At 40.6% G+C, this 13,681-nt stretch overlaps 1 protein-coding gene across 5 annotated transcripts in view; it reads left to right on the top strand.

The window, feature by feature from the left end:
• The window catches only part of TNS1 (tensin 1), a 271,239-nt gene that overhangs the window by 69,882 nt on the left and 187,676 nt on the right, over positions 1–13,681 (top strand). For all 5 annotated transcript variants that reach the window (XM_072417966.1, XM_072417968.1, XM_072417970.1 and 2 more), the window contains exon 2: positions 7,028–7,142. In XM_072417966.1, the coding sequence (XP_072274067.1) occupies positions 7,028–7,142 (115 nt within the window). The remainder of the gene's footprint in view (positions 1–7,027; positions 7,143–13,681) is intronic.

The raw sequence follows: 13,681 nt of genomic DNA, 5'->3' as shown, positions 1-13,681 counted from the left end.
CAAGGATAATATTAGAGGTGCATTACAATGCCTTTCGGGGGAATCTTCATCACTTCATCAGGGCTGTTTGGGCATTTGGAAATGAGGGGGACACTTAAAAAGCTCCAACAGTATGATTTACAAATGGATTCTGCACTCCATCGGCTTCAGGACTCTGAAGCCATTGAGGCCTATTGAAAATATATGAACGTCGGGAAGAGAGCCCTGCCATGTGACCAATCAAAACCATATAATCAGCTCTCCTCCAATCACAAAGCTGATACACCATGCAGAGAGAACTCAGTGGGTCTTCGGCAGCTACATAAGACAGTCTGATTTTTGTTTTTAAATTTTTAAATGAATTTAGTAATAACAAACACAAAATCAGATTTTCCAATTCTGCACCATATGTTCAAAATTTGTAGATTTCCCTTTGTGTTTCAGAAAAGTTCAGTCATTTTTTAAACCAATCGGCTGTCCATTTAAGGAATTATTCAACATGCCGTACAGTAACGATACCACAGGACAATATGTGCCTATTCCCACCCACTCCACTAAACCACAGCAACTAACAAACAATAAAAGATTTTGATTATATTGATTGATTATTTTTCTCCCGGTTCAGAGCCGAGTAGCAATGATCACACAAAAGCTTAAATCCTAATTTCCCCAGTTTTAAAAAGTTAGCCTTTCAACCAGCCGCACAGCTCAAGAAAAGGGCTATTTATTCTGCGTGTTTCTGCTGTTGCCTAAAAAAGAAAAAAAATGATGAAAACTTTTGGCTCTGTTTTGATCATTCCACAGTAAAATCCATTTTCCCCTCCAGAGGGTTTAGATACAGGTGCGTAATCTCACCATCTCGTCTCCATTTCAGCTATTTAAAAGCTGTGGAGCCGGAGGTCAGCATGGAACGATTTTATAGATCAGCTCAAAAGTTGGTGTTTTTCACATCAAACGCTCCAGAATGGTTGCAACTTACTGAGACGGAAAATTCCACATTTTACTATGAAGTCCAAAACCTTTCATGATAAACAATTGCCCCAGAATTCCCTTTCAAAGTCCATGTTCACCTTATTACCAGGACCACACTGTGCCCCACAGGCACATATTTCAGTGTATTGTTTGCTGGGTATTACAGATGAATATTTCATATTTACAAGAATGTTTTGGAATGTGAAAGTAGCCCTGGAGATACAACACTACAGTATATGGCCAAAGGTTTGTAGAATCCGGACCATCAGACCTATAGGAGCTTGTTGGGTGTCCCATTCCAAAACCATTAGTGTTAAAATAAAGTTGGACCCCTTTGTGGTTCTAACAGCCTCCATTCTATTGGAAAGACCTTCACCAAGATTTTGGAGTGTGCCCATTGAGCATGAGGTTGGGTACTGATGTTGGATAAGAAGACCTGGGTCACGATAGGTGTTTCAATTCATCCAAAAGGTTGGGTCAGGGCTTTGTACAGGACACTCAAGTTGCCCCACATCAGACTGGTCTCACTATAGCTTAATGGAGCTGGCTTGGTACATAGGGGTCCGGTCATTTTAGAGCAAAAAAGAGCCGACACCAAAATGGTACCACAACTTTGGAAGGGCACAATTGTCTAAAATGTCTTTGTATGACGGAGTATTACTAGGATCCTTCATTGGAGACAGCTGAAATCGGTAATTTGGAGGGGTTCTTATCTTTTTGGCCATAAGTTGGATATCCACCAACTTTTAGACATTTGCATATCATTAGCTGTAGCTGTATTTATATTATTATATGTGAGGATTGTCCCAGTCTGAACCCTAGATTAATAAAGCAAATCTACAATATGTCTTCCATATACAGGAGAAAGAAACATACCTACTTAAGTAGTAAGGAATACCATGCATGCTTCCAAGTGCTCCTGCCCTCATCTACCTATAATTTTATTATTATTAGTAAACAGGATTTATATAGTGCCAACATGTTACGCAACATGTTACATTAAATAGGAGTTGCAAATACCAGACAGATACAGACAGTGACCCAGGAGGAGAAGAGGACTCTGCTGTAGGAAATCCTGGTAATTGTTGGTATGGAGGTGCACAGGACTCATGTACCCCCCACAATCCAGTGGTCGGCATCTGAATTGCCAGTCTTTGGGCTACAGTGCTGTTATATGTGGGTTGGGTTAAATCTTTAGGACTGGATGGGCCTTTGGGAGTCACCTGCTTCATACTTTTTTTTCTTTTAATTTTCGGCAGTTTTTTTTTCTAACTCTTTATGAGTTCCAGTTTTTATGTATGATACATAATTTTTAGACTACTAGACATAAGACTTGTGCGTGCTTGACTAACAATAGCTATTTAATGCAAATAATAACCAATATTGATCTCATGAGATGAAAAGTTAATTTGTTGCCAGATACACGTAATGGTGCCAGCTTAACATGACACAATGCTTCCAGGTACAAGCGATGCATAAATCACACGTGTGTAAAAACTTTTCAGTAAGAGCATTATTCAATTAAAAATTCACTTTTATTACATTCTAGAAATAGAAACAATGCTTTTGGGACTTAAAAGGCATCTTAATTTAAGACCGCAATTGGTTACAAGAATATAATTTATTTAAAACAATATAGGCATTAGTACATTGTGATGTCATTATAATCTTCAACACACCCATCTGTTCATGACACGTTTCTTGGCTACCCCCTGTTCTTCTTCAGAAGAACTCTTGATGGGAAAACCCATCACAAATAGTAACGATCTTGTACAAAAAGAATATATATCCAGGAAAGCTTTTTTGTTGGTTTACACAGAGAGTACTCTGAACACATCAGTGGCGATCACACATATATAGAAGGAGCCCCATTCTGACACTCCTTACCCACAGCGTAGACTCATATTCTCTTTTATGCCTTCAATCTCTCCTAAGTTTAAAATGCTAACTTTGTGTATTCCTTCTTGGTGGCCCAGACATTCACAATAGCATAGGTCAGATTTCTGAATATCCGAACACAATAATTCTGATTCTATATCACTCCCCAACCCCAGCAAGCCACACTGATGGACATATCTCACAACCCTCAGCCGGCCTTCGAATCACTTTCCATTCAACTAATATATTGCAGAATTCATTTTAAAACATTAATTCAATGAACCAAAATTCAAAGCCTTTTATATCATCCTATCACATAACACCTTCATTCATTTTCTACTCCTTAATGTCCCCTTTTTCTGCACAATTCCACTCCTCAGAGCACACTTTTGCTGGTATAAAAATAAACCTTTTTTTGTTTTATAAACAATATTGTTAGAAATGATTAAAATAAAAAAACATGACCACATGCTTCCACTATCCATTCATTAAATGCATCGTCATATGTTTGGATTTGCCTTTCTCATTCTCCCATAAAAGATTTTCACCCCTGTCAAATCTTAAGCCAGAATTCTAAAGAGTGTTTTGGTCTCACTGGGGGGTCAGTGATCATAACACATCACATTTATTATCTATACTCAGACATTGAACCCTCCTGGATTTTGTTATGGGGTCCACTTATGGCATGCGGGCAGTGTGTTTTATTGTGAACATGCTGGGAGCTGTCAGTCAAACCCCAGCTGTAAAAATACAGAGCGGCCTCGGACATGATGGGTGCAACATGACGCAGTTTGTCTTCAGGGACACAAGAAAGGATCCTTGTTTAACCCCTGCTGAGTGCAGGAGTGACGTTTGGGGTTATGTTTCATCATGCATTTTTTATCTGCCGTCATGCATTAAAAAGACACCCCAACACACCGGGGATCATGATGCAAGCACATAGGAGCATATTCAGTTTTGCCATGAGAAATTTAAAAATGTTTGTCCATTTGTAAAGCTACTCTGGGCAATTGTAGTCCTTCAGTAAATAAATAATCCAACACAATCTATTCTACAGATCAATCACGCTGTTAAATTTTCACCGCCTTACACTTGGTGTAATCTGTTATTTCCATCAGACGAGGAAGTTTTTTCTAGCTGGGGAATTTTCTTTTTTTTAGTCTTTGTTATAGTTTACTCTTTTGTATTCAAATTTTTAGAATAGCTTGGATCCAAATTCATTGAATATTGGCCTATATTTAAAAAATTATAATGAAATGCAGAAAAGTTCAGCAAAATAAATTTTTTTTTTTTGTTTTGTAATTTGTAATGCCCCTTGGGGCTGTATGTAATATGCAGGCCCGTAGCTAGCGATCAATGCTTGTTTCTCTCAGCTTTCACCTTCTCCTATCCTGAAAGCTCCTTCACTTCTCAGCTGGGATCCAGATGTCAATAATAAGGATAATCAGGACCAGAACACTTGGGTGGTCGCAGACTACAGGGCAGCGGAAGAAGGAAAGCGGCCAACGAGGAGGGGGATGATGGGGGGCTAGGGCGGGTCTGTCCCTTTTTTTTTTTACTTATTCTGATGACCCCTCCTGAGTCTGGAGAAGTTTCATTGAATAAAATCCCAACAGGCGGGAACAATACAACTCAATGTTGGGCTTTGGTCCAGGAGAGATTTCCTAGGAAAACCTCTATGCAAACCACACGCTGGTTAACCTCTTAGCTACCATTCCTTGCACTTTAGAACTTTAAGAGAACCAGTTGCTACTGCAATTGTGCAAAAATCTGAATATCATTCAGATATATCTAAATCATTATATTTATCTTCTACTCCTATTGTATTATCTATATAATCTTCTGTATTAGTTTTACTTTCCTCAGTTTAAGAATCAGAAGTCACCTAAGTTTGACCCTTTCACCGTCCTGGTCCCCCATGCTGTCCCCCAACCTCTGTATTGATTGACCAAGACCTATACCAGTTTTAGAGTATCCACCCCAAAATGTTCTCATATGTCTGTGAAGGTTCTTATTTATTCAGGTCAACTAAACCTTCTTCTGAGGTCGTAGTGGAAGTGGTTCCTGGAATCCACAAGTTTTCTTACTGTTTTCTCATATTCCCATTTAGAGACATTTTGAATGTGAACAACTTCTATTGGATCTACCATGGCCTGGATGGATGAGAACCTTAACACACATATTGCCCAATATTTTTGGGTGTATACTCTAAAACTGGGGCAGCATCATGGGAAAATGACATGGAAACATACAAGAACCACTTACAAGCCAGGTTCACATTGGCACTGAGGCTGTGGTGCATTTATGGCTTCCTCATGCCAGGAACCGATGCCTCTCGGGGGACGATACATGGTGGTATCTTCCTGCAACAGCTACATAGGGAATGATTAGGGCAACATTAATTGGTACCAGTACCGTGGTACCACCAGCTGTCAAATGTGCAGATGCTGGTTTTTTAGGTGTTCTTAAGGAGTGGCTGGCAAGTTGCCAGCTGCTGGGGGGCCACGTGGGACCACTGGATCCCGAGGAAGATGTGAATCTGCCCTTACACTTCAACTTCTGATGAGCAGAACAAGTATAGACGGAACAACTAGACAGAACTCTGTGGTTCATAGAGGGATACAATAAGCTATAGGGTTCTTTTTATTTAAAACTTAAGCACACTTAGCTGCTAGAAGACATTTTATGAGGTTAGGCAACTGAGGGAGAAGTAACAATTAGACCTCAGGTGACCTCTGGTTGTAAAGTATTCCAGTATTTCTTCTGTAAGTCATTTAAGTTTCCCATACATGTATATTATTATTTCAGAGAGTTTTCTGAGTGTGTAGTTTTTAAAGGATAAGGGCATTTTTAAACAAAGTGCACGTATCATTTTTGCATTTACCCCAGTGCCAGTAACATGCATTGTCCCATTATTGCCATTTATTCTGAATTATACCCCAGTGTACCTTAGGCAGCACACCTGTATTTTAACTTGCTGCATCACATGTGACTGCGTTATGTATGTGGCATTGGGAAAACAAAGTTTTGTGCCTTTTCTTTTTTTTCTTTAGCACCTTTTGGATGTGCTGCTTGAATGCAGCATGACATAACATGCAATAATGTGTGTGTATTAACGTTTTATTATCATAGATCTAACTGGGGCCTAACTGTACTTTGTTTGAAATGCCATTAATACTTTAAAGAATAATTGTACCTTTACGATAATCCTCTTATAAAATTATCCCCCACCCCTCACCTTGCCATATACTTTCCCCACTGCTCCCATGATCTTCACATGGCCCAGCCTTTGCAATAGGAATTTCCATACTGGACCCCATTCGTTCCCCACCCATATGAGAAAAAGGAGCTAATGCATAGCAAGAAGAGGATCAGGTAAGTATGTGCATTGACTTTCAGGGCTGCACAGTGAAGATTTCTGGAATTTTACTGGAGGGGTTATTAAAACCCCTGTGCCAACTAAACCAAAATGTGCACTTTTCCTTAAAATATTATAAATTACAAGTAGACAAGTCACTGCCTCTTTTTTTAAAGCGTATCAGTCATTCCAGGTAGCTTTAGGAAGAGCAGTGCTGGGGTCTTGGCTTCCAACAAAGACCCTGCCTACAGTGTGCTCCTCTGTTTGCTTTGCATTAGAGCGACACACATTCCAATTTATTTGACATTCACAATGAATGTCAAGGCAGGGAATGTTAAAGTCTACAGGGTTACCTTTGAGCCTGATCTCAGGTGTGCAACTCTGAGCACATGTGTGCTTGTTCTTGGTTCATTGTGCGCTGTACCTGTTGTTGGAGGTGCTTTGCTGCCCTCTTCAGGCCAATATAGAGACTGCGCTACAGTCACTGGAAAGTTTATGAAACTTTGTGCTACTTCTGTGCTTTTTTTTTCATGACTTTGACTTTTTATTAGCTATTTGCTGTTACATAGTTCTTCATTTCTCAAACGTTGTTATATATATAGGTGGGAACACTTAAATTCACAGAATTGGCATGCTTAGATCATGAAACTGCACCATACCACCCCACCATCTCTGAGCAACAGAAGAGGCCTGTGGGTGACCCCATGTGACTCCTCTGGGCTCCCCTTTAATTATATTATATATGTTCTTTTTTGGTACACTGTCTATTTATCAAAAATAAAGGAGGAAGTGAAAGGACACCGTGTTCATAAATACTGACCCTTGTTTTCACTTTCACAGCCTGAAGACCTGGAGGGACAGAACTGCCACACATTCAAGATAAAGAATTTTAAGAAGGTGAAGTCATGTAGCGTGTGCAAGCAGGCGATCACCAGGGAGGGGAGTGCATGTCGCGGTGAGTCCATACAATTCTCTGATAATTTGCAGCTTCTCCAGAAAAGGTGAAATGGGATCTAAGGATGATCTCATGCAGGGGAGAATATCTGATCAGTGGCAGATGTAGCCAACAATGGGCCCTTGTGCAGAAATGCCCAATTGACCTGGTTGAGGAGGGTCCCAGGCCCTTGTGCATCAGCACGTTTTGCACCTTGTTTTGTCTGTCTCTGGATCTGATAATATTCATTTCAATGCTCCCCCACAATGAGAATCTGTCTGAAAGGTCTAACTGGTGTCCTTGCAACTGCATGACATCCCCAACTGCCCTGTAAAAAAGGAATGAAAAAAATCATTTTTTTGCATTTTATTGAATTACTTTTAGTAGTTTTCCATACTGGGTAATTACAGAATAAATAAGCGAGGGAGCTGTGGTAAGCAATTAATGCTTTACAGAGTATCAGTTCCCAAAGACATATTTTATAATTGCATAATAAAAAAATGTTTTTGGGAAAAAAAAGCACGTCAGATATTTTAATTCTTCCTGCATTTTTGAAGTTGGTGACAGGTTCTCTTTAATAATAGAATATACAATTTGTTACAATGTATCTATTAGAATAATAACAATCAGTATCAGGTACACAGACATCGTGAATACGAGAGGTAAGTGATGGGCAGAAAGACCTCAGACACATCAATGGCGCCAGAGAAAGCAGCTAGCACCCAGCATGAATGACACATTGTAAGCAGATTGTGATTTGTCACAGAGGAAGTGAGCGAAGTGCTGGGGTCACACACACACACTGTTCTGGTATAATAATATTATCAGTGACTACAGCTTCCAGATTGTGTACAGAGCAGGAAATTGCCTATCGCTAGCTGATAGGGAGCAGCGCCAGCTTTCTTGGGGCCCCCTAACTTAACAAGTGCTTCGAGACGGTCAGAGTTCAGGTGTGTTACCTGCAGTGGGCGTGGCTGTGTACAAACACCTGCACATGTTACAGGTATGGCACGCTCAATTTGGAGTCGGTTTATTAAAACTGGGGAACAAGCGCACAGCTGGGATGTTGTCCACGGCAACCAATCACATTTCCACTATCCTTTCCCCATCAGTTGAAAGCTTAAATCTGATTGGCTAATATTGGCAACAATTCCACATCAGTGATTAGTGTCTTTTTGTTAGTTTTTTATGTTCGGTTTTCTGTATTTATTGTATAGTAGCTTTTTTTTAAGTCAGTTTTTTATTGTCGACTTGTTGTGAGTGAATGGAGTAAGTGGTTGCACTTAAACCACTCGTGTTTTACATCTGCAACCATAGAAATTATGGTGGGGGGGGAGCGTTGATCTTATTGGCTGTGGTTTCAATTTGCAGATGAATTCATCCAAAGTGCCTGCATTACTTAGATCAGCGAGGGCTTAAAGCTTTTTTAATGTGTGTTTAGAATTTGCCTTTAGTCTTGAAACAGTTTCTCTTTATAGCAGAACCATAGCCCAAAATATTAGGATAATAATGAACAGGCCATTAAAAAGTAAATAAAAAAAGTTGTTTTTTAATTTTTTTGCAATATTCACACCTAACCAGAGATTTCCTTGTAGTAACTTTTTCTGCCACGAGATGCCCCGAGTCTGGAAGCCAACATGATTCAATCCACTTCCTCTGAGTCCAGATAATTTTCTCCAAGCCTATAACTGGGCAGGGAAGGGAGAAGCAGCACAGTGATGGGCTCACAGTCCAGTCCTGCTCATGCAGGGACTGCGGGAAGCTGGTGAAATTTGGATACTTATGGCTTGTATTTTTCTTTTAAATAATTGAATGTATTACAGTGTATTATTAATTACAGATCAGCTAATATTTATTTATTTATTTTTTTGGCTGGAGAACAGCTCTGAGTAGAAATCCAGATTTGCAAGTTTTCTATAGACATCCGTGGTCTAATTGATCTCAGCAGCCATACAAAATGTTGGTCGACTGTCAGGCTTTATAATACAAATCAATAATTGTAAAAATCAATTTGGATTTACAAGCATGCCGTCATCACTGGAGTGCATGTAGACAAGATGTGGCTGTAAAGAACATGCATGAGATCTGCATCACTTCGATGCCACTCAATACAAAATAATGGTGAAAATGTAAAAATGTATTTTAAAAAAATGGCTACAATAAATAGTGATGTATCACCACTTCTTATCACTAGGTGGTGCTGTTTCTCTGTGAAAGATTTGCTGCAGGTTGCTCATTGCTCAGAACAGGGATATAACACATTGGTCACACGATACAATGACATTTATTTTATTTATCCAACCATTGTAATTTGCATGGTGTTCTAATGTTATAAATGAACCCGTTGCATTTGGCCAGGGCCTCAGCCCTACTAGTAAGCCAATGGCATAGGTCAGAGCCTTGCCACTAGGAAGCGTGCCCAGCTGACCGCTGTATGTTTTGGCAAGTATAAAGTAGCCACAAGGCAAAATACATCGAGAGTGAGATTATCTTATGATTTTAGGAACAAAAATACCGACCTGAAGAGTCAGGGGACAAGCAAAATCTTTGATTTCCATATTTGTTGTGGGCCAATGATCCAGAAAGCTCTGCACTTTATAGCCCATGTCCAACTTTTTATTTTAATGAAGTTGTTTAGTAAAATTGCAATACTCTTTCGCTCTCCAGTGCAGTTTTTCTTTCCATAGTCTGACACGAGTCCTCTTCCAGGCTGTCTCTAATTCTCTTTATGCCCTGGCTGTCATAATCCACCCCTTTGGGCAGTGCCATCACACTGGCATAGGCTTCCAGTACTTCTGCACAGTCCGATGCCCAAACACCATTACATAGCATGAGCATTGTTCTAACCAGATATAAGGACCACCCACCTCTCCCACCCAGTAAAAGGAATTAGAATCTGTGAGGTCACATGACTGTCCAGCCTGCAGAATAAATGCTTGCACATAGAAATATTATAATTTATATAGAAAGGTATAGAAGGAGCTTTAGGTAGGGGTGGGGCTTCAAAAAATGTACACTTGCATTTCAAGGCTTATTTACATTATACAGCATTGCACCACAGCTGACCTTTTTTATATTTGGGCATGCAAATGAATAGGCTGCAATACACCTTTTTTTTGCATTGCAGAGATATAGAGGTGAGTTTGAATACTGCTCCAAATGAATAGCACCATAATGCCATGCAGTTGCAGTAGCACACTGGTTTAATAAGCATATGATCCCTTGCTTCTAAAACAGTTTGACCTTTGATGGCCAATCAGTTCCTTTGCACCAGAATGAAGTGGCTACCAAGAAGAGGTTAAGTTGCTCAGCAGTCTGGGATTAAACTATCCCACGTGGTTTTCTCCCTCTTGCAGATTGTATTGTCCACGTTGGGTGATCACATGTTACTGCATTCTGGTGCTGACACAAACAAAGGTGACTTATGGCAGGGTCAGCTGATACAGAAACAATGCCGGGGTCACATGACTTGCATTCTCTACTCCCCGAGCAGGGTCACCTCTACACAGGCAAATACCGGACTCCCTGCAGAGATCAGTATTGAGCCGGATGTGGGGAGGACAGCACAGAACAGGTAAAAGCAGGTGAAAGGGATTGGCCAGTGACTGGAAATTTATTTTACGCTCCCTCGGGTTCTGGCTGTCCTGGAACTTTTTAGCCGGAAAATTCTGCAAGTGGGTAAATGACTTTCATTTAGGAGGTCATTGGGAAATGCACCTCGCCTGGCTGCTTGTGTTCCGTATTTTCGGGCTTTTGACACGTAACAACTTATTAAAGTCGCAGGAAAAGTTTACATTTTCTAATATACAGCAAACATGTATCAAAGCCATCCAATAGGGATAGAAATTGGGAAATTATTGTAGCATTATTAAGGTATACAGTGGGCAAAGCAGCCTTCTTACAACCTCCAGCCAATGGTAAAGCTGCTTCAGTTTACCCTAACAATGGGCTCAGAGTTGACATTAACCACCTGAGCGTTACACTGAGGTCTAGATTTCTGTACCAAAAGTGATCCACTGTTTTTCATGAAACTTTTTTTTTAAATTGTAGACCTGTAACTTACAGAAATATGTCCGAACAGGGGTTCTAGTAGATAATATGAATATAAAAAATGTATTTACTTTTATTTTTTTTTATTTTTTTGTATTGGATTGGATACCGGAGTTTGTATTCAATCCAATACAAAATGAGCGTTTGAATTTACCAGTTATGTACTTTGTATTAATTTTATATTATTTTGTATTGGATTGGATACGCAAGTTTGTATCCAATCAAATACAAAATATAAATTTGAATTTCCAAGTTATTTACTTTTTTTTTATTTTTTGTATTGGATTGGATACGCAAGTTTGTATCCAATCAAATACAAAATATAAATTTGAATTTCCAAGTTATTTACTTTTATTTTATTTTTTTCAATGGCATTTCAATCCAATACAAAATGACAGTTTGAATTTACCAATTACAAACTTTGTATTTATTTGAATTATTTTGTATTGGATTGAATACAGGAGTTTGTATTGAATCCAATACAAAATGAATGAATGAGTTTCTATTTGAATTTCCCGCACACGCGCCGACGTCATTACGCACGCAGGGAGAAGCCTTCCGGTTTTTTTTCTCCGCCGGACGGCTTCTCCCTGCAGAGATCATCCGGCGCTGGACGAAGACGGACGTGGACGATCAGCGGGACCAGGTAAGATGCCGGCCGGTATCTTGTGTTCAGCCGGCCGGGATCTTGTGTTCAGCCGGCCGGGCGGCAGAACGCAAGATGCCGGGCAGCGGAACACAAGATACCGGCCGGCATCTTACCGGTCCCGCTGGCACCCGACGCTGGAGAGGGAGATCGACGGACGACGATGGACGGAGGACGACGCTGGAATAGGAAAACGACGCTGGAATCCTTACCTCCATGGTCCCGCTGGATGTGCACAGCGGGACCATGGAGGTAAGGATGTGACAAAATTACGGGGTTAACCATCCTAGCCATTTTTTTTTGCCCGACCTTCGTACGGGCATACCGGCTAGGTGGTTAAAAAGGGAAATCACCAGTCTGTTGTTGTGGTACACAGAGGCCAGCATTTCCATTGGCTGATGGTCGGCTTCAGTGACAGTGTTGCAGTGTGATCACTGGAGTAGAAGGGACTGAGAAAATGCCTCCTGCCTGCAGCAGACTGATGGCATCAGCTTAGCCTGGGCAAAATTACTGCCTGGAGCTAAAAGACAGCTTTAAAAAAAACTTTAAAAATAGATGTGCTTTTCTGAACAATTAGGATATTTTAGTAAATAAACAAAAATTTGTGAATTAAGGTTTGGATTGGTAATGTTATATAAGCTGAATATTTTCAGCATTTTGGTGAGAAACTAGATCATATTTGGACGTTTGCCCCAATTCACTGAAGGGCACAGGGCAAAAGGCCCCAGGGGTGAGTGGAGAGGGACGGGGAATAAAATGAGTTCTGTAAATCTGCATAATGACTCCAGAGTTGGAGGAATGTGATGGGGAAAGGGAAAAACCTGGCAGGAGAAATATATTCTCCAGCTTTGTTTATAAATCCGGCTCAGCACTTCCAAACAAGGCCTGGAAGCAGCCGAGCTGCGAGTGTGCTCTGCATCGCCCTTTATGGCCTGCTCAACTGCATCCATTGTGTAACCCTTCCTCTGCCAGACCGGGCTGCCAGAACTGTCTTCATGGTCAGATTTATTCATGGATATGTTGCTAATATGTTTTATGGAGTCACATTTTATATTAAAATAGTGTTCCATAACAGGCAGCCGAATGGCTCGGTAACATCACCTAGCCTAGAGTGAAGCCTATTTAAGCATTAGAGACCAGTGACATTACTGAATATGCAGCCTATCCATTCACTATAGACCAGTGACATCACTGAGAATGCAGCCTATCCATTCACTGGAGACCAGTGACATCACTAAAAATGCAGCCTATCCATTCACTAGAGCCCAGTGACATCACTGAGAATGCAACCAATCCGTTCACTGTGGACCAGTGAGATCACTGAGAATGCAGCCAATCCATTCACTGGAGATCAGTGACATCACTGAGAATGTAACCAATCCATTCACTAGAGACCAGTGACATCACTGAGAATGCAGCCTAACCATTCAGTATAGACCAGTGACATCACTGAGAATATAGCCTATCCATTCACTATAGACCAGTGACATCACCGAGAATGCAGCCAATCCATTCACTATAGACCAGTGACATCACTGAGAATGCAGCCAATCCATTCACTGGAGACCAGTGACATCCCTAAAAATGCACCCTATCCATTCACTAGAGCCCAGTGACATCACTGAGAATGCAGCCAATCCAATCACTGTGGACCAGTGACATCACTGAGAATGCAGCCAATCCATTCACTGAAGATCAGTGACATCACTGAGAATGTAACCAATCCATTCACTGGAGACCAGTGACATCACTGAGAATGCAGCCAATCCATTCACTGGAGACCAGTGACATCACTGAGAATGCAGCCAATCCATTCACTGGAGACACTGGAGACCAGTGACATCACTGAGAATGCAGCCAATCC

The sequence above is a fragment of the Pyxicephalus adspersus genome, chromosome 7 (assembly GCF_032062135.1).
Source record: "Pyxicephalus adspersus chromosome 7, UCB_Pads_2.0, whole genome shotgun sequence".
Classification (NCBI taxonomy): domain Eukaryota; kingdom Metazoa; phylum Chordata; class Amphibia; order Anura; family Pyxicephalidae; genus Pyxicephalus; species Pyxicephalus adspersus.
Note: the sequence above shows the minus strand (reverse complement) of the source record. Positions and strands in the feature narration are given on the sequence as shown.